This window comes from Rhinichthys klamathensis, unplaced genomic scaffold, assembly GCF_029890125.1.
Source record: "Rhinichthys klamathensis goyatoka isolate OS25496 unplaced genomic scaffold, OSU_Roscu_1.1 h1tg000962l_1, whole genome shotgun sequence".
NCBI lineage: Eukaryota > Metazoa > Chordata > Actinopteri > Cypriniformes > Leuciscidae > Rhinichthys > Rhinichthys klamathensis.
The window spans coordinates 2,410-30,000 of record NW_026607280.1 but is presented as its reverse complement, the minus strand read 5'-3'; the positions used below and the strand labels follow the sequence as shown (position 1 = coordinate 30,000).

The 27,591-nt window shown below is 52.4% G+C and overlaps 1 protein-coding gene across 2 annotated transcripts in view; it reads right to left on the bottom strand.

The window, feature by feature from the left end:
* The window catches only part of sec24a (SEC24 homolog A, COPII coat complex component), a 42,456-nt gene extending 20,501 nt beyond the window's left edge, over positions 1-21,955 (bottom strand). Inside the window, exons 1-13 of one of the 2 annotated variants that reach the window (XM_056244338.1) lie at positions 21,887-21,955; positions 21,182-21,201; positions 20,624-20,811; positions 20,377-20,479; positions 19,619-19,745; positions 19,430-19,539; positions 18,548-18,660; positions 5,988-6,106; positions 5,853-5,908; positions 4,767-4,973; positions 3,647-3,770; positions 444-602; positions 48-221 (exon numbers count right to left, since the gene is read on the bottom strand). In XM_056244338.1, coding sequence (XP_056100313.1) covers positions 48-221; positions 444-602; positions 3,647-3,770; positions 4,767-4,973; positions 5,853-5,908; positions 5,988-6,106; positions 18,548-18,660; positions 19,430-19,539; positions 19,619-19,745; positions 20,377-20,479; positions 20,624-20,811; positions 21,182-21,201; positions 21,887-21,917 — 1,531 coding nt within the window. In that variant the 5' untranslated portion in view covers positions 21,918-21,955. Of the gene's footprint in view, positions 1-47; positions 222-443; positions 603-3,646; positions 3,771-4,766; positions 4,974-5,852; positions 5,909-5,987; positions 6,107-18,547; positions 18,661-19,429; positions 19,540-19,618; positions 19,746-20,376; positions 20,480-20,623; positions 20,812-21,181; positions 21,202-21,839 lie in introns of both variants that reach the window. The other variant, XM_056244337.1, reaches the window with a different exon arrangement.
* Between the last annotated feature and the right edge of the window lie 5,636 nt (positions 21,956-27,591).

Sequence of the window (27,591 nt, the reverse complement as noted above, 5' to 3'; positions counted from 1 at the left end):
CTCAGACCACGGGTGATCACATGACCTCAGACCACATGAGCCCTGACCTTTGCTGGAGGTGTAGAGCAGCGCGGCCTGGAAGGACACGGCCTGCAGGTCCAGCAGATTCTCCTCGATGCTCATCTGCACAGCGAAGCCCGCGTCCGGGTTTACGTTCGCCAGAGACAGCAGGTCCGTGGAGCGCACAAAGAAGTTCCCGTGGAACGTGTGTATGGACAGGCCTGAGGACACAGAGCGTCAGTGACCAGGACACTGGGGAGGTGTGTGTGCACAGACGGGGAAGGTGTGTGTGGACACTGGGGAGGTGTGTTTTGTCAGGTTTGATGCGGACTCACACACTTACACACGCACGCACGCGCACACACTCGCACTCTCACAGTCACACTCGCACGCAAACACTCTCACACACACACACACACACACACACACTCGCACACACACACCTTTGGTGCAGCGTATCCTCATGACGGCCTCGAAGCCGATCTTGCGGGTCAGGTACCTCTTCAGGTCGCGCTGGAAGCGCTCGGTCTGGGCCGGGCTGTGCTGACGGTGGTACGACGGGTAATAATACACACTTCCTGCAGAGTACCTGGATATGCAGCCTGCAGGAACACACACACATCAACATCACCTGCAGGAGAGCTCTTGTGCACATCATTAGTGATCTCACCGGACCGTGTGACGTCTGCTCTCAGCACAGTTTACCCCTATAGATCCCCCAGGCTCACACCTGACCCTACACACTCTCTAACCCATCAACATGATCTCCGCACAGCCTTCTCCACTCCTTCTAGCGGACTGATCGCTTACACTCTCCAAGCTCCCAGTGACAGAAGCTCGAGTCAGGAACGCTGGATGTGTAGGGATGGACTAGTTGCCCAAAAAACGCCTTTCAAGACAATGACTTCACGGCAGTAAGCAGTGCCTGTTATTATGCTTGATCTATAATTCACCACGGTACGACACTGTGCAGTATCCTCTGTATCACGAGGCCGGATATTAAAGGGCTGTACGCACGTGTACACACATAATTATCATCCTCTTCCTCCTCCTCACAGGTCGCAGAGGCTAGACTGACCTAGAGAGGACAGGTCGCAGAGGTTAGACTGACCTAGAGAGGACAGGTCGCAGAGGCTAGACTGACCTAGAGAGGACAGTTCGCAGAGGCTAGACTGACCTAGAGAGGACAGGTCGCAGAGGCTAGACTGACCCAGAGAGGATAGTTCGCAGAGGCTAGACTGACCTAGAGAGGACAGGTCGCAGAGGCTAGACTGACCTAGAGAGGACAGGTCGCAGAGGCTAGACTGACCCAGAGAGGACAGGTCGCAGAGGCTAGACTGACCTAGAGAGGACAGTTCGCAGAGGCTAGACTGACCTAGAGAGGACAGGTCGCAGAGGTTAGACTGACCCAGAGAGGACAGGTCGCAGAGGCTAGACTGACCCAGAGAGGATAGTTCGCAGAGGCTAGACTGACCCAGAGAGGACAGGTCGCAGAGGCTAGACTGACCTAGAGAGGACAGTTCGCAGAGGCTAGACTGACCTAGAGAGGACAGGTCGCAGAGGCTAGACTGACCTAGAGAGGACAGGTCGCAGAGGTTAGACTGACCTAGAGAGGACAGGTCGCAGAGGCTAGACTGACCTAGAGAGGACAGGTCGCAGAGGCTAGACTGACCTAGAGAGGACAGGTCGCAGAGGCTAGACTGACCTAGAGAGGACAGGTCGCAGAGGTTAGACTGACCTAGAGAGGACAGGTCGCAGAGGCTAGACTGACCTAGAGAGGACAGGTCGCAGAGGCTAGACTGACCTAGAGAGGACAGGTCGCAGAGGCTAGACTGACCTAGAGAGGACAGTTCGCAGAGGCTAGACTGACCCAGAGAGGACAGGTCGCAGAGGTTAGACTGACCTAGAGAGGACAGGTCGCAGAGGCTAGACTGACCTAGAGAGGACAGGTCGCAGAGGTTAGACTGACCTAGAGAGGACAGGTCGCAGAGGCTAGACTGACCTAGAGAGGACAGGTCGCAGAGGCTAGACTGACCTAGAGAGGACAGGTCGCAGAGGCTAGACTGACCCAGAGAGGACAGGTCGCAGAGGCTAGACTGACCTAGAGAGGACAGTTCGCAGAGGCTAGACTGACCTAGAGAGGACAGGTCGCAGAGGCTAGACTGACCTAGAGAGGAAAAGTCGCAGAGGTTAGACTGAACTAGAGAGGACAGGTCGCAGAGATTAGACTGACCTAGAGAGGACAGGTCGCAGAGGCTAGACTGACCTAGAGAGGACAGGTCGCAGAGGCTAGACTGACCTAGAGAGGACAGGTCGCAGAGGCTAGACTGACCTAGAGAGGACAGTTCGCAGAGGTTAGACTGACCTAGAGAGGACAGTTCGCAGAGGCTAGACTGACCTAGAGAGGACAGGTCGCAGAGGTTAGACTGACCTAGAGAGGACAGGTCGCAGAGGCTAGACTGACCTAGAGAGGACAAGTCGCAGAGGTTAGACTGACCCAGAGAGGACAGTTCGCAGAGGTTAGACTGACCTAGAGAGGACAGGTCGCAGAGGCTAGACTGACCTAGAGAGGACAGGTCGCAGAGGTTAGACTGACCTAGAGAGGACAGGTCGCAGAGGCTAGACTGACCTAGAGAGGACAGGTCGCAGAGGCTAGACTGACCTAGAGAGGACAGGTCGCAGAGGCTAGACTGACCTAGAGAGGACAGGTCGCAGAGGCTACACTGACCCAGAGAGGACAGGTCGCAGAGGCTAGACTGACCTAGAGAGGACAGGTCGCAGAGGCTAGACTGACCTAGAGAGGACAGGTCGCAGAGGTTAGACTGACCTAGAGAGGACAGGTCGCAGAGGCTAGACTGACCTAGAGAGGACAGGTCGCAGAGGCTAGACTGACCTAGAGAGGACAAGTCGCAGAGGTTAGACTGACCCAGAGAGGACAGTTCGCAGAGGTTAGACTGACCTAGTGAGGACAGGTCGCAGAGGCTAGACTGACCTAGAGAGGACAGTTCGCAGAGGTTAGACTGACCTAGAGAGGACAGGTCGCAGAGGCTAGACTGACCTAGAGAGGACAGGTCGCAGAGGTTAGACTGACCTAGAGAGGACAGGTCGCAGAGGCTAGACTGACCTAGAGAGGACAGGTCGCAGAGGCTAGACTGACCTAGAGAGGACAGGTCGCAGAGGCTAGACTGACCTAGAGAGGACAGGTCGCAGAGGTTAGACTGACCTAGAGAGGACAGGTCGCAGAGGCTAGACTGACCTAGAGAGGACAGGTCGCAGAGGCTAGACTGACCTAGAGAGGACAGGTCGCAGAGGCTAGACTGACCTAGAGAGGACAGGTCGCAGAGGTTAGACTGACCTAGAGAGGACAGTTCGCAGAGGCTAGACTGACCTAGAGAGGACAGGTCGCAGAGGTTAGACTGACCTAGAGAGGACAGGTCGCAGAGGTTAGACTGACCCAGAGAGGACAGGTCGCAGAGGCTAGACTAGAGGACAGTTCGCAGAGGTTAGACTGACCCAGAGAGGACAGGTCGCAGAGGCTAGACTGACCCAGAGAGGACAGGTCGCAGAGGTTAGACTGACCCAGAGAGGACAGGTCGCAGAGGCTAGACTGACCCAGAGAGGACAGGTCGCAGAGGGTTAGACTGACCTAGAGAGGACAGGTCGCAGTACTGCGCGCTGAGCAGGAACAGGTCCACCGCCACATGATGGCCGGAGCAGTCCAGAGCCAGCTTCTTATAGAAGTCCGTTGCCGGGTTCAGATGCTGGACCTCCTGCAGTGACCAACAACAGCTTTAACTTTCCCTTCGAGGACTCAAACTTCCTGTTCAGTGTCCAATACGGAGTTACATTAACATATAGTATTGCACATGATAAACTTTTATACAAGTAATGGTTGTACTTTATTTGGCAGTACGTACACTTACAGTGTATTTGCCTAAGAAATACTGAGTACTATAAGCTGACTACATGGGTTAAAGGGATAGTTCACCCAAAACTGAAAGTTACCCCATGATTTACTCACCCTCAAGCCATCCTAGGTGTATATGACACTCTTCTTTCAGACAAATACAATCAGAGTTATATAAAAAAAATGTCCTGGCTCTTCCAAGCTTTATAATGGCAGTCAATGGCTTTATGTTTTGAAGTCCATAAAAGTGCATCTCTCCATGATAAAAGTGCACTTTTATGATGGACAAATGCACTTTTACGATGATAGATGCACTTTTATGATGGAAAGATGCACTTTTTTGATGGACAGATGCACTTTTATGATGGACGGATGAACTTTTTTGATGGATGGATGCACTTTTATGATGATAGATGCACTTTTATCACGGATAGATGCACTTTTATCATGGATAGATGCACTTTTATGATCTTCAAAACATATAAAGCCATTCACTGCCATTATAAAGCTTGGAAGAGCCAGGATATTTTTTAATATAACTCTGATTGTATTTGTCTGAAAGAAGAAAGTCATACACACCTAGGATGACTTGAGGGAGAGTAAATCATGGGATAATTTTCATTTTTGGGTGAACTATCCCTTTAAGGTCAGGTTCAGGGGAAAGTTCAGGGTTATTACCCAGTTTTTGCAGTTACTATAATAAGTACAGGGGGAACAGGACCGTAAAATAAAGTGCTAACAGTAATAAAGTGTTGTAAAATTGAAGAGTTGCTAAAACAGCTAATTGTGTGCCAGTGAAAATGAAGCCAATCCATCAATGACTCAGTCTGACAGTGGTGTGTGTGTGTGTGTGTGTGACCTTGGCGTGTGCCTTCTGGCTGGGCTCCTCTCGGGGTTTGAGGGCACCGATGCCCACAGTGGGCAGTTGTGTCTGGAAGACTGAGATGCGCCCGCCGGTGGGAGACAGAAGCTTAAACCCGGCCTGGAGCGCCGGACCCAGACCAGACTGAGTCTCCATCGTCCTGCTGAACATCTGCGGCAGACCCGTCAGCAGGTCCTGGACCAGCTGCAACACACACACACACGCTGAACATCTGAAGCAAACCCATCAGCAGATCCTGGACCAGCTGCAACACACGCTTCACTCCATCCAATCGCTGGGGCACGTCGTTTGTTAACAAACATGTATTCATTACTTCAATGAGCTCATTGTTTCTGCCTTGAATTATTAGTGTTTACATTAATACATTTTTAGGTAACTCTGTGATTTGTATATGTACATTTCTGAAATCCATTACTCAGTCTCCTCTGATAACAGATCACTCTAAACTGTAATGCGGACTCATGCATTTTCTGTAAAGCTGCTTTGAAACGATGTGTATTGTGAAAAGCGCTATACGTAAAAACGGTAATATTAATATTATAAAACGGTTACCACACAATACAAATATTAAAGCCAAAAAAATATGTATCAATGCGATTTATATTAAGTAAACTCACTAAAAGGCTTCCCTCCGCTGGAAAAAAATAGTCCCTGAAGCAAGAAGCAAGACACAACTGACAAATGACTAGCGTTTCACGAAGGGGAAAAAAACCTTAACTGTTAAAAGGACAAGATATCGCAGCGGACATTCAAACGGATATTTAATTATGAATATAGGACTGACCTGAAGGAAATACTATATTTACTGCAAATGCAGGTACACACACTTACTCGATCTCTCACAATACTCACTCGATAAGCTTCAATGAACAATATCAATGAGAACATATGTTTGCGATGCTAAGAGTGGTTGCTAGGGGTGTTGTGTAGTGATACAGAGAACCGTTGGGTGAGGCGGTCATAGCCGTGTGTTGTCGTGAATAAAACACAGTTATTGACCAATCAGAATCAAGGACTGGAAATAATGTGAATTGAATAGGATGAACCCGAGCGCTCGCTCACCTCCTTGCACTCGCTCAGGTTCACTAACAGGCTGTCTGGAGTCGGCAGGAACACATCTGAGGAGGAACAGAGCCGTGTCACTTCCGAACATCACTGAACATCATCTGCGTTTGCTGATGGGAAACAGCATCTTACCGTCGATGTCTGACACGACGAGCATCTGCGGCTGCGACAGCCCTTCCTGCAGGTTGTAGAAGTGGATGGTGCTGTCAAACGTGATGAAGCCGATCTTCGTGCGAGAGTCTCCGGGGAGCCTTTATTAGGAAACACACGCGTGACACACTGATCAGCAGGTTACACACACGCGTGACACATTGATCAGCAGGTTACACACACGCGTGACACATTGATTAGCAGGTTACACACACGCGTGACACACTGATCAGCAGGTTACACACACGCGTGACACATTGATCAGCAGGTTACACACACGCGTGACACATTGATCAGCAGGTTACACACACGCGTGACACATTGATTAGCAGGTTACACACACGCGTGACACACTGATCAGCAGGTTACACACACGCGTGACACACTTAACAGCGGGTTACACACACGCGTGACACATTGATCAGCAGGTTACACACACGCGTGACATTGATCAGCAGGTTACACACACGCGTGACACATTGATCAGCAGGTTACACACACGCGTGACACATTGATCAGCAGGTTACACACACGCGTGACACATTGATCAGCAGGTTACACACACGTGTGACACACTGATCAGCGGGTTACACACACGCGTGACACACTGATCAGCAGGTTACACACACGCGTGACACATTGATCAGCAGGTTACACACACGCGTGACACATTGATCAGCAGGTTACACACACGCGTGACACACTGATCAGCGGGTTACACACGCGTGACACACTTAACAGCGGGTTACACACACGTGACACCGATCAGCAGGTTACACACACGCGTGACACACTGATCAGCGGGTTACACACGAGTGACACACTGATCAGCAGGTTACACACACGCGTGACACACTGATCAGCGGGTTACACACGCGTGACACACTTAACAGCGGGTTACACACACGTGACACCGATCAGCAGGTTACACACACGCGTGACACACTGATCAGCGGGTTACACACACGTGACACACTTAACAGCGGGTTACACACACGTGACACCGATCAGCAGGTTACACACACGCGTGACACACTGATCAGCGGGTTACACACACGCGTGACACACTGATCAGCGGGTTACACACGCGTGACACACTGATCAGCGGGTTACACACACGCGTGACACACTGATCAGCAGGTTACACACACGCGTGACACACTGATCAGCGGGTTACACACGCGTGACACACTGATCAGCAGGTTACACACACGCGTGACACACTGATCAGCAGGTTACACACGCGTGACACACTTAACAGCGGGTTACACACGCGTGACACACTGATCAGCAGGTTACACACACGCGTGACACACTGATCAGCAGGTTACACACGCGTGACACCGATCAGCAGGTTACACACACGCGTGACACACTGATCAGCAGGTTACACACGAGTGACACACTGATCAGCAGGTTACACACACGCGTGACACACTGATCAGCAGGTTACACACGCGTGACACACTTAACAGCGGGTTACACACGCGTGACACACTGATCAGCGAGCTACACACACCTGACACACTGATCAGCGAGCTACACACACCTGATACTGATCAGCGGGTTACACACGAGTGACACACTGATCTGCGAGTTACACACGCCTGACACACTGAACAGCGGGTTACACACGCCTGACACACTGAACAGCGAGTTACACACGCCTGACACACTGAACAGCGAGTTACACACGCCTGACACACTGAACAGCGAGTTACACACGCCTGACACACTGATCAGCAGGTTACACACACGCGTGACACACTGATCAGCGAGCTACACACACCTGATACTGATCAGCGGGTTACACACGCCTGACACACTGATCAGCGAGTTACACACGCCTGACACACTGAACAGCGAGTTACACACGCCTGACACACTGAACAGCGAGCTACACACACCTGATACTGATCAGCGGGTTACACACGCCTGACACACTGATCTGCGAGTTACACACACCTGATACTGATCAGCGGGTTACACACGCCTGACACACTGATCAGCGAGCTACACACACCTGATACTGATCAGCGGGTTACACACGCCTGACACACTGAACAGCGGGTTACACACGCCTGACACACTGAACAGCGAGTTACACACGCCTGACACACTGAACAGCGAGTTACACACGCGTGACACACTGATCAGCGAGCTACACACACCTGATACTGATCAGCGGGTTACACACGCCTGACACACTGATCTGCGAGTTACACACACCTGATACTGATCAGCGGGTTACACACGCCTGACACACTGATCAGCGAGTTACACACGCCTGACACACTGAACAGCGGGTTACACACGCCTGACACACTGAACAGCGAGTTACACACGCGTGACACACTGATCAGCGAGCTACACACACCTGATACTGATCAGCGGGTTACACACGCCTGACACACTGATCAGCGAGTTACACACGCCTGACACACTGAACAGCGAGTTACACACGCCTGACACACTGAACAGCGAGTTACACACGCCTGACACACTGAACAGCGAGTTACACACGCCTGACACACTGAACAGCGAGTTACACACGCCTGACACACTGAACAGCGAGTTACACACGCCTGACACACTGAACAGCGAGTTACACACGCCTGACACACTGAACAGCGAGCTACACACACCTGATACTGATCAGCGGGTTACACACGCCTGACACACTGATCTGCGAGTTACACACACCTGATACTGATCAGCGGGTTACACACGCCTGACACACTGATCAGCGAGTTACACACGCCTGACACACTGAACAGCGAGTTACACACGCCTGACACACTGAACAGCGAGTTACACACGCCTGACACACTGAACAGCGAGTTACACACGCCTGACACACTGAACAGCGAGTTACACACGCCTGACACACTGAACAGCGAGTTACACACGCCTGACACACTGAACAGCGAGTTACACACGCCTGACACACTGAACAGCGAGTTACACACGCCTGACACACTGATCAGCGAGCTACACACACCTGATACTGATCAGCGGGTTACACACGCCTGACACACTGAACAGCGAGCTACACACACCTGATACTGATCAGCGGGTTACACACGCCTGACACACTGATCTGCGAGTTACACACGCCTGACACACTGATCAGCGAGCTACACACACCTGATACTGATCAGCGGGTTACACACGAGTGACACACTGAACAGCGAGCTACACACACCTGATACTGATCAGCGGGTTACACACGCCTGACACACTGATCAGCGAGCTACACACACCTGATACTGATCAGCGGGTTACACACGAGTGACACACTGAACAGCGAGCTACACACACCTGATACTGATCAGCGGGTTACACACGCCTGACACACTGATCAGCGAGCTACACACACCTGATACTGATCAGCGGGTTACACACGCCTGACACACTGATCTGCGAGTTACACACACCTGATACTGATCAGCGGGTTACACACGAGTGACACACTGAACAGCGAGCTACACACACCTGATACTGATCAGCGGGTTACACACGCCTGACACACTGATCAGCGAGCTACACACACCTGATACTGATCAGCGGGTTACACACGAGTGACACACTGAACAGCGAGCTACACACACCTGATACTGATCAGCGGGTTACACACGCCTGACACACTGAACAGCGAGCTACACACACCTGATACTGATCAGCAAGTTACACACGCCTGACACACTGAACAGCGAGCTACACACACCTGATACTGATCAGCGGGTTACACACGAGTGACACACTGATCTGCGAGTTACACACGCCTGACACACTGAACAGCGGGTTACACACACCTGATACTGATCAGCGGGTTACACACGCCTGACACACTGAACAGCGAGCTACACACACCTGATACTGATCAGCGGGTTACACATGCCTGACACACTGAACAGCGAGCTACACACACCTGATACTGATCAGCGGGTTACACACGCCTGACACACTGATCTGCGAGTTACACACGCCTGACACACTGAACAGCGAGCTACACACACCTGATACTGATCAGCGGGTTACACACGCCTGACACACTGATCTGCGAGTTACACACGCCTGACACACTGAACAGCGAGTTACACACACCTGATACTGATCAGCGGGTTACACACGAGTGACTCACTGATCTGCGAGTTACACACGCCTGACACACTGAACAGCGAGCTACACACACCTGATACTGATCAGCGGGTTACACACGCCTGACACACTGAACAGCGAGCTACACACACCTGATACTGATCAGCGGGTTACACACGCCTGACACACTGATCAGCGGGTTACACACGCCTGACACACTGAACAGCGGGTTACACACGCCTGACACACTGAACAGCGGGTTACACACGCGTGACACCGATCAGCGGGTTACACACGAGTGACACCGATCAGCGGGTTACACACGCGTGACACACCGATCAGCGGGTTACACACGAGTGACACACTGAACAGCGGGTTACACACGCCTGACACACTGAACAGCGGGTTACACACGCCTGACACACTGAACAGCGGGTTACACACGCCTGACACACTGAACAGCGGGTTACACACGAGTGACACACCGATCAGCGGGTTACACACGCCTGACACACTGAACAGCGGGTTACACACGCGTGACACACCGATCAGCGGGTTACACACGAGTGACACACTGAACAGCGGGTTACACACGCGTGACACACCGATCAGCGGGTTACACACGAGTGACACACCGATCAGCGGGTTACACACGCGTGACACACCGATCAGCGGGTTACACACGCGTCACTCCGATCAGCGGGTTACACACGCCTGACACACTGAACAGCGGGTTACACACGAGTGACACACTGAACAGCGGGTTACACACGCCTGACACACTGAACAGCGGGTTACACACGCCTGACACACTGAACAGCGGGTTACACACACGTGACACACCGATCAGCGGGTTACACACACGTGACACACCGATCAGCGGGTTACACACGCATTACACATCGATCAGCGGGTTACACACGCGTGACACACCGATCAGCGGGTTACACACGAGTGACACACTGAACAGCGGGTTACACACACGTGACACACTGAACAGCGGGTTACACACGCGTGACACTCCGATCAGCGGGTTACACACGCGTGACACTCCGATCAGCGGGTTACACACGCGTGACACACCGATCAGCGGGTTACACACGCATGACACACCGATCAGCGGGTTACACACGCATGACACACCGATCAGCGGGTTACACACGCATGACACACCGATCAGCGGGTTACACATGCCTGACACACAGATCAGCGGGTTACACACACCTGATACTGATCAGCGGGTTACACACGAGTGACACCGATCAGCGGGTTACACACGCGTGACACCGATCAGCGGGTTACACACGCGTGACACACAGATCAGCGGGTTACACACGCGTGACACCGATCAGCGGGTTACACACGAGTGACACCGATCAGCGGGTTACACACGCGTGACACACCGATCAGCGGGTTACACACGCGTGACACACCGATCAGCGGGTTACACACGCGTGACACACCGATCAGCGGGTTACACACGCGTGACACACCGATCAGCGGGTTACACACACGTGACACACCGATCAGCGGGTTACACACGAGTGACACACCGATCAGCGGGTTACACACGAGTGACACACCGATCAGCGGGTTACACACGAGTGACACACCGATCAGCGGGTTACACACGCGTGACACACCGATCAGCGGGTTACAAACGAGTGACACACCGATCAGCGGGTTACACACGAGTGACACACCGATCAGCGGGTTACACACGAGTGACACACCGATCAGCGGGTTACACACGAGTGACACACCGATCAGCGGGTTACACACGCGTGACACACCGATCAGCGGGTTACACACGCGTGACACTCCGATCAGCGGGTTACACACGCGTCACACTGATCAGCGGGTTACACACGCGTCACACTGATCAGCGGGTTACACGCGTGACACACCGATCAGCGGGTTACACACGAGTGACACCGATCAGCGGGTTACACACGCGTGACACCGATCAGCGGGTTACACACGCGTGACACACCGATCAGCGGGTTACACACGAGTGACACACCGATCAGCGGGTTACACACGCGTGACACCGATCAGCGGGTTACACACACGTGACACACCGATCAGCGGGTTACACACGCGTGACACCGATCAGCGGGTTACACACGAGTGACACACCGATCAGCGGGTTACACACGCATGACACCGATCAGCGGGTTACACACGAGTGACACACCGATCAGCGGGTTACACACGCGTGACACCGATCAGCGGGTTACACACACGTGACACACCGATCAGCGGGTTACACACGCGTGACACCGATCAGCGGGTTACACACGAGTGACACACCGATCAGCGGGTTACACACGCATGACACCGATCAGCGGGTTACACACGAGTGACACACCGATCAGCGGGTTACACACGCGTGACACACCGATCAGCGGGTTACAAACGAGTGACACACCGATCAGCGGGTTACACACGAGTGACACACCGATCAGCGGGTTACACACGCCTGACACGGATCAGCGGGTTACACACGAGTGACACTGATCATCGGGTTACACACGAGTGACACACCGATCAGCGGGTTACACACGCATGACACACCGATCAGCGGGTTACACACGAGTGACACACCGATCAGCGGGTTACACACGCATGACACACCGATCAGCGGGTTACACACGCGTGACACCGATCAGCGGGTTACACACGAGTGACACACCGATCAGCGGGTTACACACGCGTGACACCGATCAGCGGGTTACACACACGTGACACACCGATCAGCGGGTTACACACACGTGACACCGATCAGCGGGTTACACACGAGTGACACACCGATCAGCGGGTTACACACGCGTGACACCGATCAGCGGGTTACACACGAGTGACACACCGATCAGCGGGTTACACACGCGTGACACACCGATCAGCGGGTTACAAACGAGTGACACACCGATCAGCGGGTTACACACGAGTGACACACCGATCAGCGGGTTACACACGCCTGACACGGATCAGCGGGTTACACACGAGTGACACTGATCATCGGGTTACACACGAGTGACACACCGATCAGCGGGTTACACACGCATGACACACCGATCAGCGGGTTACACACGAGTGACACACCGATCAGCGGGTTACACACGCGTGACACACCGATCAGCGGGTTACACACGAGTGACACACCGATCAGCGGGTTACACACGAGTGACACACCGATCAGCGGGTTACACACGAGTGACACACCGATCAGCGGGTTACACACGCGTGACACACCGATCAGCGGGTTACACACGCCTGACACACCGATCAGCGGGTTACACACGAGTGACACCGATCAGCGGGTTACACACGCATGACACACCGATCAGCGGGTTACACACGAGTGACACACCGATCAGCGGGTTACACACGAGTGACACCGATCAGCGGGTTACACACGCGTGACACACCGATCAGCGGGTTACACACGCGTGACACACCGATCAGCGGGTTACAAACGAGTGACACACCGATCAGCGGGTTACACACGAGTGACACACCGATCAGCGGGTTACACACGCGTGACACACCGATCAGCGGGTTACAAACGAGTGACACACCGATCAGCGGGTTACACACGAGTGACACACCGATCAGCGGGTTACACACGCGTGACACACCGATCAGCGGGTTACAAACGAGTGACACACCGATCAGCGGGTTACAAACGAGTGACACACCGATCAGCGGGTTACACACGAGTGACACACCGATCAGCGGGTTACACACGAGTGACACACCGATCAGCGGGTTACACACGCCTGACACACCGATCAGCGGGTTACACACGAGTGACACACCGATCAGCGGGTTACACACGCGTGACACACCGATCAGCGGGTTACACATGCCTGACACACAGATCAGCGGGTTACACACGCATGACACACCGATCAGCGGGTTACACATGCGTGACACTCCGATCAGCGGGTTACACACGAGTGACACACCGATCAGCGGGTTACACACGAGTGACACACCGATCAGCGGGTTACACACGAGTGACACACCGATCAGCGGATTACACACGCATGACACACCGATCAGCGGGTTACACACGCGTCACACTGATCAGCGGGTTACACACGCGTCACACTGATCAGCGGGTTACACACGCGTCACACCGATCAGCGGGTTACACACGAGTGACACACCGATCAGCGGGTTACACACGCCTGACACCGATCAGCGGGTTACACACGCGTGACACACCGATCAGCGGGTTACACACGCGTGACACACCGATCAGCGGGTTACACACGCGTGACACACCGATCAGTGGGTTACACACGCGTGACACACCGATCAGCGGGTTACACACGAGTGACACACCGATCAGCGGGTTACACACGCCTGACACCGATCAGCGGGTTACACACGAGTGACACACCGATCAGCGGGTTACACAGGCGTGACACACCGATCAGCGGGTTACACACGCGTCACACTGATCAGCGGGTTACACACGCGTCACACTGATCAGCGGGTTACACACGCGTGACACACCGATCAGCGGGTTACACACGAGTGACACTGATCAGCGGGTTACACACGCGTCACACACTGATCAGCGGGTTACACACGCCTGACACCGATCAGCGGGTTACACACGCGTGACACACCGATCAGCGGGTTACACACGCCTGACACCGATCAGCGGGTTACACACGCGTGACACACCGATCAGCGGGTTACACACGCGTGACACACCGATCAGCGGGTTACACACGCGTGACACACCGATCAGCGGGTTACACACGCGTGACACCGATCAGCGGGTTACACACGCATGACACACCGATCAGCGGGTTACACACGCGTCACACACTGATCAGCGGGTTACACACGCGTGACACACCGACCAGCGGGTTACACACGCGTCACACACTGATCAGCGGGTTACACACGCGTCACACACCGATCAGCGGGTTACACACGCGTCACACACCGATCAGCGGGTTACACACGCCTGACACACCGATCAGCGGGTTACACACGCGTCACACACTGATCAGCGGGTTACACACGCGTCACACACCGATCAGCGGGTTACACACGCCTGACACCGATCAGCGGGTTACACACGCGTGACACACCGATCAGCGGGTTACACACGCGTCACACACTGATCAGCGGGTTACACACGCGTCACACACCGATCAGCGGGTTACACACGCCTGACACACCGATCAGCGGGTTACACACGCGTCACACACCGATTAGCGGGTTACACACGCGTGACACACCGATCAGCGGGTTACACACGCCTGACACCGATCAGCGGGTTACACACGCATGACACACCGATCAGCGGGTTACACACGCGTCACACACTGATCAGCGGGTTACACACGCCTGACACCGATCAGCGGGTTACACACGCGTGACACACCGATCAGCGGGTTACACACGCGTGACACACCGATCAGCGGGTTACACACGCGTCACACACCGATTAGCGGGTTACACACGCGTGACACACCGATCAGCGGGTTACACACGCCTGACACCGATCAGCGGGTTACACACGCATGACACACCGATCAGCGGGTTACACACGCGTCACACACTGATCAGCGGGTTACACACGCCTGACACCGATCAGCGGGTTACACACGCGTGACACACCGATCAGCGGGTTACACACGCCTGACACCGATCAGCGGGTTACACACGCGTGACACACCGATCAGCGGGTTACACACGCCTGACACCGATCAGCGGGTTACACACGCGTGACACACCGATCAGCTGGTTACACACGCCTGACACCGATCAGCGGGTTACACACGCGTGACACACCGATCAGCGGGTTACACACGCGTCACACACTGATCAGCGGGTTACACACGCGTCACACACCGATCAGCGGGTTACACACGCCTGACACCGATCAGCGGGTTACACACGCGTCACACACTGATCAGCGGGTTACACACGCGTCACACACCGATCAGCGGGTTACACACGCCTGACACCGATCAGCGGGTTACACACGCGTGACACACCGATCAGCGGGTTACACACGCGTCACACACTGATCAGCGGGTTACACACGCCTGACACCGATCAGCGGGTTACACACGCGTGACACACCGATCAGCGGGTTACACACGCCTGACACCGATCAGCGGGTTACACACGCGTGACACACCGATCAGCGGGTTACACACGCCTGACACCGATCAGCGGGTTACACACGCGTGACACACCGATCAGCGGGTTACACACGCCTGACACCGATCAGCGGGTTACACACGCGTGACACACCGATCAGCGGGTTACACACGCGTGACACACCGATCAGCGGGTTACACACGCCTGACACCGATCAGCGGGTTACACACGCGTGACACACCGATCAGCGGGTTACACACGCCTGACACCGATCAGCGGGTTACACACGCGTGACACACCGATCAGCGGGTTACACACGCCTGACACCGATCAGCGGGTTACACACGCGTGACACACCGATCAGCGGGTTACACACGCCTGACACCGATCAGCGGGTTACACACGCGTGACACACCGATCAGCGGGTTACACACGCCTGACACCGATCAGCGGGTTACACACGCGTGACACACCGATCAGCGGGTTACACACGCCTGACACCGATCAGCGGGTTACACACGCGTGACACACCGATCAGCGGGTTACACACGCCTGACACCGATCAGCGGGTTACACACGCGTGACACACCGATCAGCGGGTTACACACGCGTGACACACCGATCAGCGGGTTACACACGCCTGACACCGATCAGCGGGTTACACACGCGTGACACACCGATCAGCGGGTTACACACGCGTGACACACCGATCAGCGGGTTACACACGCCTGACACCGATCAGCGGGTTACACACGCCTGACACCGATCAGCGGGTTACACACGCGTGACACACCGATCAGCGGGTTACACACGCCTGACACCGATCAGCGGGTTACACACGCGTGACACACCGATCAGCGGGTTACACACGCGTCACACACTGATCAGCGGGTTACACACGCCTGACACCGATCAGCGGGTTACACACGCCTGACACCGATCAGCGGGTTACACACGCGTGACACACCGATCAGCGGGTTACACACGCCTGACACCGATCAGCGGGTTACACACGCCTGACACCGATCAGCGGGTTACACACGAGTGACACTGATCATCGGGTCACACACGCATCACACTGATCAGCGGGTTACACACGCGTGACACCGATCAGCGGGTTACACACGCCTGACACCGATCAGCGGGTTACACACGCGTGACACACCGATCAGCGGGTTACACACGCCTGACACCGATCAGCGGGTTACACACGCCTGACACCGATCAGCGGGTTACACACGCGTGACACACCGATCAGCGGGTTACACACGCCTGACACCGATCAGCGGGTTACACACGCCTGACACACCGATCAGCGGGTTACACACGCCTGACACCGATCAGCGGGTTACACACGAGTGACACTGATCATCGGGTCACACACGCATCACACCGATCAGCGGGTTACACACGCCTGACACCGATCAGCGGGTTACACACGCCTGACACACCGATCAGCGGGTTACACACGCCTGACACCGATCAGCGGGTTACACACGAGTGACACTGATCATCGGGTCACACACGCATCACACTGATCAGCGGGTTACACACGAGTGACACACTGATCAGCGGGTTACACACGCGTGACACCGATCAGCGGGTTACACACGCCTGACACCGATCAGCGGGTTACACACGCGTGACACACCGATCAGCGGGTTACACACGCGTGACACACCGATCAGCGGGTTACACACGCGTCACACTGATCAGCGGGTTACACACGAGTGACACACTGATCAGCGGGTTACACACGCGTGACACACCGATCAGCGGGTTACACACGCGTGACACACCGATCAGCGGGTTACACACGAGTGACACACTGAACAGCAGGTTACACCCACGTCAACAGGTTACACACACGTGACACACTGATCAGCAGGTTACACACACATCAGGTGGTTACACAGAGAGCGGACACTAGGGCTGTCAAATAAAAATTTGAATTTCGGATATTCGTTGAATAAAAAAAAAAACTTGCATTTCAATTTTTGGTGTCAAGAGGCGCGAGACATGATGATGGGTTAACCCTAACCCATGCATTTTAAAAAGTGAATGTCATTTCATTTCAATAAATGCGATGCTTGATTTGGTTTATATTTGCTCATTGCACTCGCTTGCGCCCTCTTGTGGGCATAGGAGACAATGCAGTACTTTTTTCCTCTTAACATTAAGAATTGCCTTTAGAATTCGAATATAATTTCGAATTTTGCTAATATTAAATAAAGAAATTTGCATTAAGCTTTTCAGCCGTTTTGACAGCCCAAGTGGACAGTGGCTCGATGACGCTCACTTACGAGTCAAGGTTCTCTAGAAGCGACTGACAGACGACATCCAGATACCCAGTCTCCACGGCATTGTGGGACACGTCGAGGACGAACAGATAGACAGCGGGCTGAGGCGGCCTGAGCTGAGGACACAACACACACACACATCATATACATGTACAGGGAGACATCTGCATATATACACTACCAGTCAAAAGTTTTGGATCGATACGATTTTATTATGTTTTTTAAGAAAGTATCTTCTTTCTCTTCTCTTCAGCATTTATCTGAAATAGAATCTTTTGTAACATTAAACACTACCGTTCAAAAGTTTGGGGTCAGTACGATTTGTTTTTTTGGGGGGGGGGTAAATAAAAGAAATCAATACTTTCATCCATTAACAATGAATTAAAATGATCAAAAGTTACAGTAAAGACATTTATTATGTTACAAAAGATTCTATTTCAAATAAATACTGTTCTTTTAAACTTTCTATTCATCAAAAAATCCTGAAATAAAAATGTAAATAACTGTTTTTCAACATTTTTTTTTTGAGCATTAAATCATCATATTAGAAGGATCATGTGACACTGAAGACTGGAGTAATGATGCTGAAAATTCAGCTTTGATCACAGAAAAAAATTACACTTTACTATATATTCACATAGAAAACAGCTGATTTACATTATAATAATATTTCATTGTTTTTTTTTTTCAAATAAATGCAGCCTTGGTGAGCAGAAGGGACTTCTTTTTAAAACATTAAAAATCGTATCGATGCAGAACTTTTGACTGTTAGTGTCGATCTGTATACTATAATTTAATGCTACAGCTGTTGACTGCCAGGGTTTTGCCGTATAGGACGTTTCTGATTCAGACGTGACATCACAGCATCAGGTAATTCAGCTGTACCATGTATTCTGACGGGGCGATGAACTCGATGGTGGCGTTCTGGACCTCGGGTCTCTTGTGAGGCGCTCCATACGACCTGCTGACCGGATTATACATGAACTCCTCTGGAACTGATGAAACACACATTCAGATACGTTCTCATCAGTGTACAGCGACTCGTGACGGAAGATGAGTGTGTACGCCGCTCACCATCGTTGACTCGGTGACACAGATTACACTTCCATCTTCTGCCGTCCACGAAGGTCACGAACGGGTTGATGTAGGTCCGACAGGAGCGACAGCGCACAATGTTACTGGAGGTCACCACGGGGAGTTGCTGCAGACAGAACACACGTGTAATGAAAAGCCCTACACAAATAAAACGGTTGGGATATTTTTATGGGACTTTCTGAAGCCCAAAAGACTCAGTTCCTGTTCATCATTACTGAATGTAAACTGAGTGTTTTGAATTTCTCCTCCTGTGTTCAGGACGACATGAGGGGACATAAAAGATCAGATAAATGAATAAATGAGGGTCAGAGGTCAGGTGTGAAGGGTCGGAGGTCAGGTCTGGACAGGGTCAGAAGTCAGGGGTGGAGGGTCAGATGTCAGGTCTGGACAGGGTCGGAGGCCAGGTGTGGAGGGTCGGAGGTCAGGTCTGGACAGGGTCGGAGGCCAGGTGTGGAGGGTCGGAGGTCAGGTCTGGACAGGGTCGGAGGTCAGGTCTGGACAGGGTCGGAGGTCAGATGTGGAGGGTAAGAGGTCAGGTGTGGAGGGTAAGAGGTCAGGTGTGGAGGGTAAAAGGGTCAGGTATGGAGGGTAAGAGGTCAGGTGTGGAGGGTCGGAGGTTCAGGTGTGGAGGGTAAGAGGTCAGGTGTGGAGGGTAAGAGGTTCAGGTGTGGAGGGTAAGAGGTCAGGTGTGGAGGGTAAGAGGTCAGGTGTGGAGGGTAAGAGGTCAGGTCACTCACGGAGAGATCCTTGAAGGGGTGCAGCAGGAGGCCGAGGGGAAGCTTGGCTTTGTTCAGCAGAGCCTGTGTCTGAGGGATGCTGGTCAGAGTACAGCGGAAGACCCTGAGGACGAGACATGCAGTGAGCGGAGGGCAGAACACACACATGCTCATTTTGAATTTATTGAAAGGATAGCCCCTTGAGATGTAACATCTCATTTTCAAGGGGGTCCTAAAAATGCGCACACACACACACACACACACTGACTCTGGGCAGCAGTTGATCTTCTGCAGGTCCCGCGGGAGGCAGGGAGTGGGCGGAGTCACGGCTCCGGAGGGAAGGAGGTTGCGCTCCTGAAGGAGGTTCACCACACGAAGGGCTTCTGGCGTCTGGGACTGCAGACTCATCGCTGCCAGAGACGGACTGAGCTGAGCTGCGCCGCCCGACGGCTGGACCTGATGGAGAACAGGAGAGGACACAGCCTTAAAGGTGACATAGTATGCCCCTTTTCATTAGATGTAATATAAATCTCTGGTGTCCCCAGAATGTGTGTGTAATTTCAGCTCAAAATCCCCCCAGATAAATTATTATAGTTTGTCAAATTTTTATAGCGTGAGCAAAAACGCGACGTATTGTGTGTGTCCCTTTAAATGCAAATGAGCTACTCCTCCGCCTATGTAACATAATTAGGTACTTTAGTTATTATTAACAGTGTAATGATCAGTGTGTTTGTGTGTGTGTGTGTGTGAGAGAGAGACTGGTACCGGTGTGTAGAGAGCTGGAGCTGAGGAGGGGTAGATGAGTGTGTCTGTGTGTGTGATGTACCTGTGTGTAGAGCTGTGGAGCTGAGGGACTGGGGTAGATCAGTGTGTGTGTGTGTGGTACCGGTGTGTAGAGAGCTGGAGCTGAGGGACTGGGGTAGATCAGTGTGTGTGTGTGTGGTACCGGTGTGTAGAGAGCTGGAGCTGAGGGACTGAGGTAGATCAGTTTGTGTGTGTGTGTGTGTGTGTGGTACCTGTGTGTAGAGCTGTGGAGCTGAGGGACTGGGGTAGATCAGTGTGTGTGTGTGTGGTACCGGTGTGTAGAGAGCTGGAGCTGAGGGACTGGGGTAGATCAGTTTGTGTGTGTGTGTGTGTGTGTGTGTGTGTGGTACCTGTGTGTAGAGCTGTGGAGCTGAGGGACTGGGGTAGATCAGTGTGTGTGTGTGTGGTACCGGTGTGTAGAGAGCTGGAGCTGAGGGACTGGGGTAGATCAGTTTGTGTGTGTGTGTGTGTGTGGTACCTGTGTGTAGAGCTGTGGAGCTGAGGGACTGGGGTAGATCAGTGTGTGTGTGTGTGGTACCGGTGTGTAGAGAGCTGGAGCTGAGGGACTGGGGTAGATCAGTGTGTGTGTGTGTGGTACCGGTGTGTAGAGAGCTGGAGCTGAGGGACTGAGGTAGATCAGTTTGTGTGTGTGTGTGTGTGTGTGTGTGTGTGTGTGGTACCTGTGTGTAGAGCTGTGGAGCTGAGGGACTGTAGGCCGGCTGCAGAGACGGGTACGAGGAGGCCGGTGGTCGGGTCATCTGCGCAGGCTGAGCCTGATAGAGTCCTGCTGGAGCAACACACGTTTCTGAATGTTAGCGGAGACATTTCTGTAGTTGTTGTGGAGTTACACTGATCATCTCCTCATCATGTTGAACTCTTCCACAAGTGTCCACAGTTCCTGAGGTGTTTATAAGACAGCGCTGACATGTTCTGGTCAATAGTGTTCAGTGTCGTCTGTGCTCGACCACAGAACAGTTTCAGGCTTTGCTGGATCTTCTCCAGTGCGTTAGAACTGGTCTCTGTTGGCGCTCGCCGAACCCAATGTCGCTGGTGTGTGTAAACGTGCAGATTAAGGGCCAGGAATATTATTATAAGATCCTCTTCATACGGCAGAAGGAGCGAAATCTGATCTGCTTATTTCTAGACGTGGTTGCAGAGAAAGACTCACCAGAACAGAGTTACTGGGTTTCAGTTTTCACGTTTTCTGTGTTGGTAGAAGCAGTGGATTACAGCACTTACACACGGGGAAACTCAGAGGTTCATGATGTGTCCCCTTTAACTGCAGCGTTTGATCCGCTGCCTCACGATTTACAGTAGTCAACATCTGAAGTGGATCAAAACCGTTCAAAGTTATACATGTATTTTGAACAATACCCGATGAACGGGTGATGAACTCTTTTTGATCCACTTCAAATGTTGACAACTGTTTTTCTCTTTAGTTACTCTGGCACACACACACACACACACAGTGTGCTCTCTCACCACCGGTGTGTGGGGCGAGTGACGGTGTTGCTCTCAGGGCTGGTGGAGGACCGTGCGCCGGATGGGACGCCAGTACACTCAGGCCTGAACACAGTAACAGCTAGCTAATAATCAGGCAATCAAACATGGACACTGTAGAGCCATAGTTCATGATCCAACCGAATCGGTTTTCTGCAGTGAATGGAAATGAATGGCTAAAGCACTAATGCTAAAACCTGCTATCAGTGTGAGCAGAGGTCAAACTCTTCCAGCACTAACCCTGATCGGGTCACCCCTGACATCACACAGTCTTCAGAACCCGAGAGTTACACACTTCCAGCACTAACCCTGATCGGGTCAAGCCTGACATCACACAGTCTTCAGAACCCGTGAGTTACACTCTTCCAGCACTAACCCCGATCGGGTCACGCCTGACATCACACAGTCTTCAGAACCCGAGAGTTACACCCTTCCAGCACTAACCCCGATCGGGTCACGCCTGACATCACACAGTCTTCAGAACCCGAGAGTTACACTCTTCCAGCACTAACCCCGATCGGGTCACGCCTGACATCACACAGTCTTCAGGACCCGAGAGTTACACTCTTCCAGCACTAACCCCGATCGGGTCACGCCTGACATCACACAGTCTTCAGAACCCGAGAGTTACACCCTTCCAGCACTAACCCCGATCGGGTCACGCCTGACATCACACAGTCTTCAGAACCCGAGAGTTACACTCTTCCAGCACTAACCCCGATCGGGTCACGCCTGACATCACACAGTCTTCAGAACCCGAGAGTTACACACTTCCAGCACTAACCCTGATCGGGTCACGCCTGACATCACACAGTCTTCAGAACCCGTGAGTAACACACTTCCAGCACTAACCCTGATCGGGTCACGCCTAACATCACACAGTCTTCAGGACCCGAGAGTTACACACTTCCAGCACTAACCCTGATCGGGTCACGCCTGACATCACACAGTCTTCAGAACCCGAGAGTTACACACTTCCAGCACTAACCCTGATCGGGTCACGCCTGACAACACACAGTCTTCAGAACCCGAGAGTTACACACTTCCAGCACTAACCCTGATCGGGTCACGCCTGACATCACACAGTCTTCAGAACCCGAGAGTTACACACTTCCAGCACTAACCCTGATCGGGTCACGCCTGACATCACACAGTCTTCAGGACCCGAGAGTTACACACTTCCAGCACTAACCCTGATCGGGTCACGCCTGACATCACACAGTCTTCAGAACCCGAGAGTTACACACTTCCAGCACTAACCCTGATCGGGTCACGCCTAACATCACACAGTCTTCAGGACCCGAGAGTTACACACTTCCAGCACTAACCCTGATCGGGTCACGCCTAACATCACACAGTCTTCAGGACCCGAGAGTTACACACTTCCAGCACTAACCCTGATCGGGTCACGCCTAACATCACACAGTCTTCAGAACCCGAGAGTTACACACTTCCAGCACTAACCCTGATCGGGTCACGCCTGACATCACACAGTCTTCAGGACCCGAGAGTTACACTCTTCCAGCACTAACCCCGATCGGGTCACGCCTGACATCACACAGTCTTCAGAACCCGTGAGTTACACTCTTCCAGCACTAACCCCGATCGGGTCACGCCTGACATCACACAGTCTTCAGGACCCGAGAGTTACACACTTCCAGCACTAACCCTGATCAGGTCACGCCTGACATCACACAGTCTTCAGAACCCGAGAGTTACACACTTCCAGCACTAACCCCGATCGGGTCACGCCTGACATCACACAGTCTTCAGAACCCGAGAGTTACACACTTCCAGCACTAACCCCGATCGGGTCACGCCTGACATCACACAGTCTTCAGGACCCGAGAGTTACACACTTCCAGCACTAACCCTGATCAGGTCACGCCTGACATCACACAGTCTTCAGAACCCGAGAGTTACACACTTCCAGCACTAACCCCGATCGGGTCACGCCTGACATCACACAGTCTTCAGAACCCGAGAGTTACACACTTCCAGCACTAACCCTGATCGGGTCACGCCTGACATCACACAGTCTTCAGGACCCGAGAGTTACACTCTTCCAGCACTAACCCTGATCGGGTCACGCCTGACATCACACAGTCTTCAGGACCCGAGAGTTACACACTTCCAGCACTAACCCCGATCGGGTCACGCCTGACATCACACAGTCTTCAGAACCCGAGAGTTACACACTTCCAGCACTAACCCCGATCGGGTCACGCCTGACATCACACAGTCTTCAGAACCCGAGAGTTACACACTTCCAGCACTAACCCTGATCAGGTCACGCCTAACATCACACAGTCTTCAGGACCCGAGAGTTACACACTTCCAGCACTAACCCCGATCGGGTCACGCCTGACATCACACAGTCTTCAGAACCCGAGAGTTACACACTTCCAGCACTAACCCTGATCGGGTCACGCCTGACATCACACAGTCTTCAGGACCCGAGAGTTACACTCTTCCAGCACTAACCCTGATCGGGTCACGCCTGACATCACACAGTCTTCAGAACCCGAGAGTTACACACTTCCAGCACTAACCCTGATCGGGTCACGCCTGACATCACACAGTCTTCAGAACCCGAGAGTTACACTCTTCCAGCACTAACCCTGATCGGGTCCCGCCTGACATCACACAGTCTTCAGAACCCGAGAGTTACACACTTCCAGCACTAACCCTGATCGGGTCACGCCTAACATCACACAGTCTTCAGGACCCGAGAGTTACACACTTCCAGCACTAACCCCGATCAGGTCACGCCTAACATCACACAGTCTTCAGGACCCGAGAGTTACACACTTCCAGCACTAACCCCGATCGGGTCACGCCTGACATCACACAGTCTTCAGAACCCGAGAGTTACACACTTCCAGCACTAACCCTGATCGGGTCACGCCTGACATCACACAGTCTTCAGAACCCGAGAGTTACACTCTTCCAGCACTAACCCTGATCGGGTCACGCCTGACATCACACAGTCTTCAGGACCCGAGAGTTACACTCTTCCAGCACTAACCCTGATCGGGTCACGCCTGACATCACACAGTCTTCAGGACCCGAGAGTTACACTCTTCCAGCACTAACCCTGATCGGGTCACGCCTGACATCACACAGTCTTCAGAACCCGAGAGTTACACACTTCCAGCACTAGCCCTGATCGGGTCACGCCTGACATCACACAGTCTTCAGAACCCGAGAGTTACACACTTCCAGCACTAACCCTGATCGGGTTCCGCCTGACATCACACAGTCTTCAGAACCCGAGAGTTACACACTTCCAGCACTAACCCTGATCGGGTCCCGCCTGACATCACACAGCAGTGTTTCCCCTACCATTGTTTTGGGGGGGCGGCCCGCCCCCCCAAAACGACCCCCCGCCCCCCATAAATTGCTGACGAAATCCAGTCATAAAAAAGAAATTTACTGTATAACGCGGAATTTCATGGAATTTGTCAATCTTTTGAGGAATAAATAGAAAGCAGTTCAGTGTACACTTGAAATCAAATCGCGATGTAGACAAGTGTGTGTGGATATTAAACCACAAAGACTATTTAAATACGAATCCGGCTTGTTCTGTGTGAATGAATGGTGCAGCCGACGCGCAGTTTCATTTAACGTACCACACACACACACACTGAAGCACGTGTGACGCTTGCGCTGTTTTTTTGCCTATATGAATACACAAATGCATAAACTTCCTCTCCAGGCTCTAGATCCACTCCGAAAGTCACTTCGTGATCATTTAACCGCTTCATTTGAGAAAAACTATTATTATGGCAAACACACAAACTCAAAAGGTCTTCACGGCAACCCGTCAAAATAAAAGTTCGGTTTAACTTGACAGAAATATATTACCGTTGTACAGTAGAATTTAGATATGTCCCAATGTAATAATACTAACACTAATCCAAATAAATTATCATCAAAACTGATTTTTTTTTAGGAATAATCCATGTTTTAATTTTAACAGTAAAGCTCATTGTGCAGCACGTTATTTGACAAAAAGTTTATTTAATTTCATATGATTAAAATTGATGATAAATGATAACATTTGTGTTTTATGTCTTCATTTTATTACCAGAAAAAACACAACACAGAATTAGTGTGAATTTTTTTTTCATATTTTAAAAAAAATGTTGTATACGTTTAATGATTCATAATACACTATTTCAATTAATTAGACATGCTTTTTGATTGCTAAAAAATGTACACCACGTATCCGTAACACGCCCGCTCCGCAACACTAGCAGCCCCCCCCCCCCCCTTGAAAAAAAATCCTAGGGGAAACACTGCACAGTCTTCAGAACCCAAGAGTTACACTCTTCCAGCACTAACCCCGATCGGGTCACGCCTGACATCACACAGTCTTCAGAACCCGAGAGTTACACACTTCCAGCACTAACCCCGATCGGGTCACGCCTGACATCACACAGTCTTCAGAACCCGAGAGTTACACTCTTCCAGCACTAACCCCGATCGGGTCACGCCTGACATCACACAGTCTTCAGAACCCGAGAGTTACACTCTTCCAGCACTAACCCTGATCGGGTCACGCCTGACATCACACAGTCTTCAGAACCCGTGAGTTACACTCTTCCAGCACTAACCCCGATCGGGTCACGCCTGACATCACACAGTCTTCAGAACCCAAGAGTTACACTCTTCCAGCACTAACCCCGATCGGGTCACGCCTGACATCACACAGTCTTCAGAACCCGAGAGTTACACTCTTCCAGCACTAACCCTGATCGGGTCACGCCTGACAACACACAGTCTTCAGAACCCGAGAGTTACACTCTTCCAGCACTAACCCCGATCGGGTCACGCCTGACATCACACAGTCTTCAGAACCCGAGAGTTACACTCTTCCAGCACTAACCCTGATCGGGTCACGCCTGACATCATACAGTCTTCAGAACC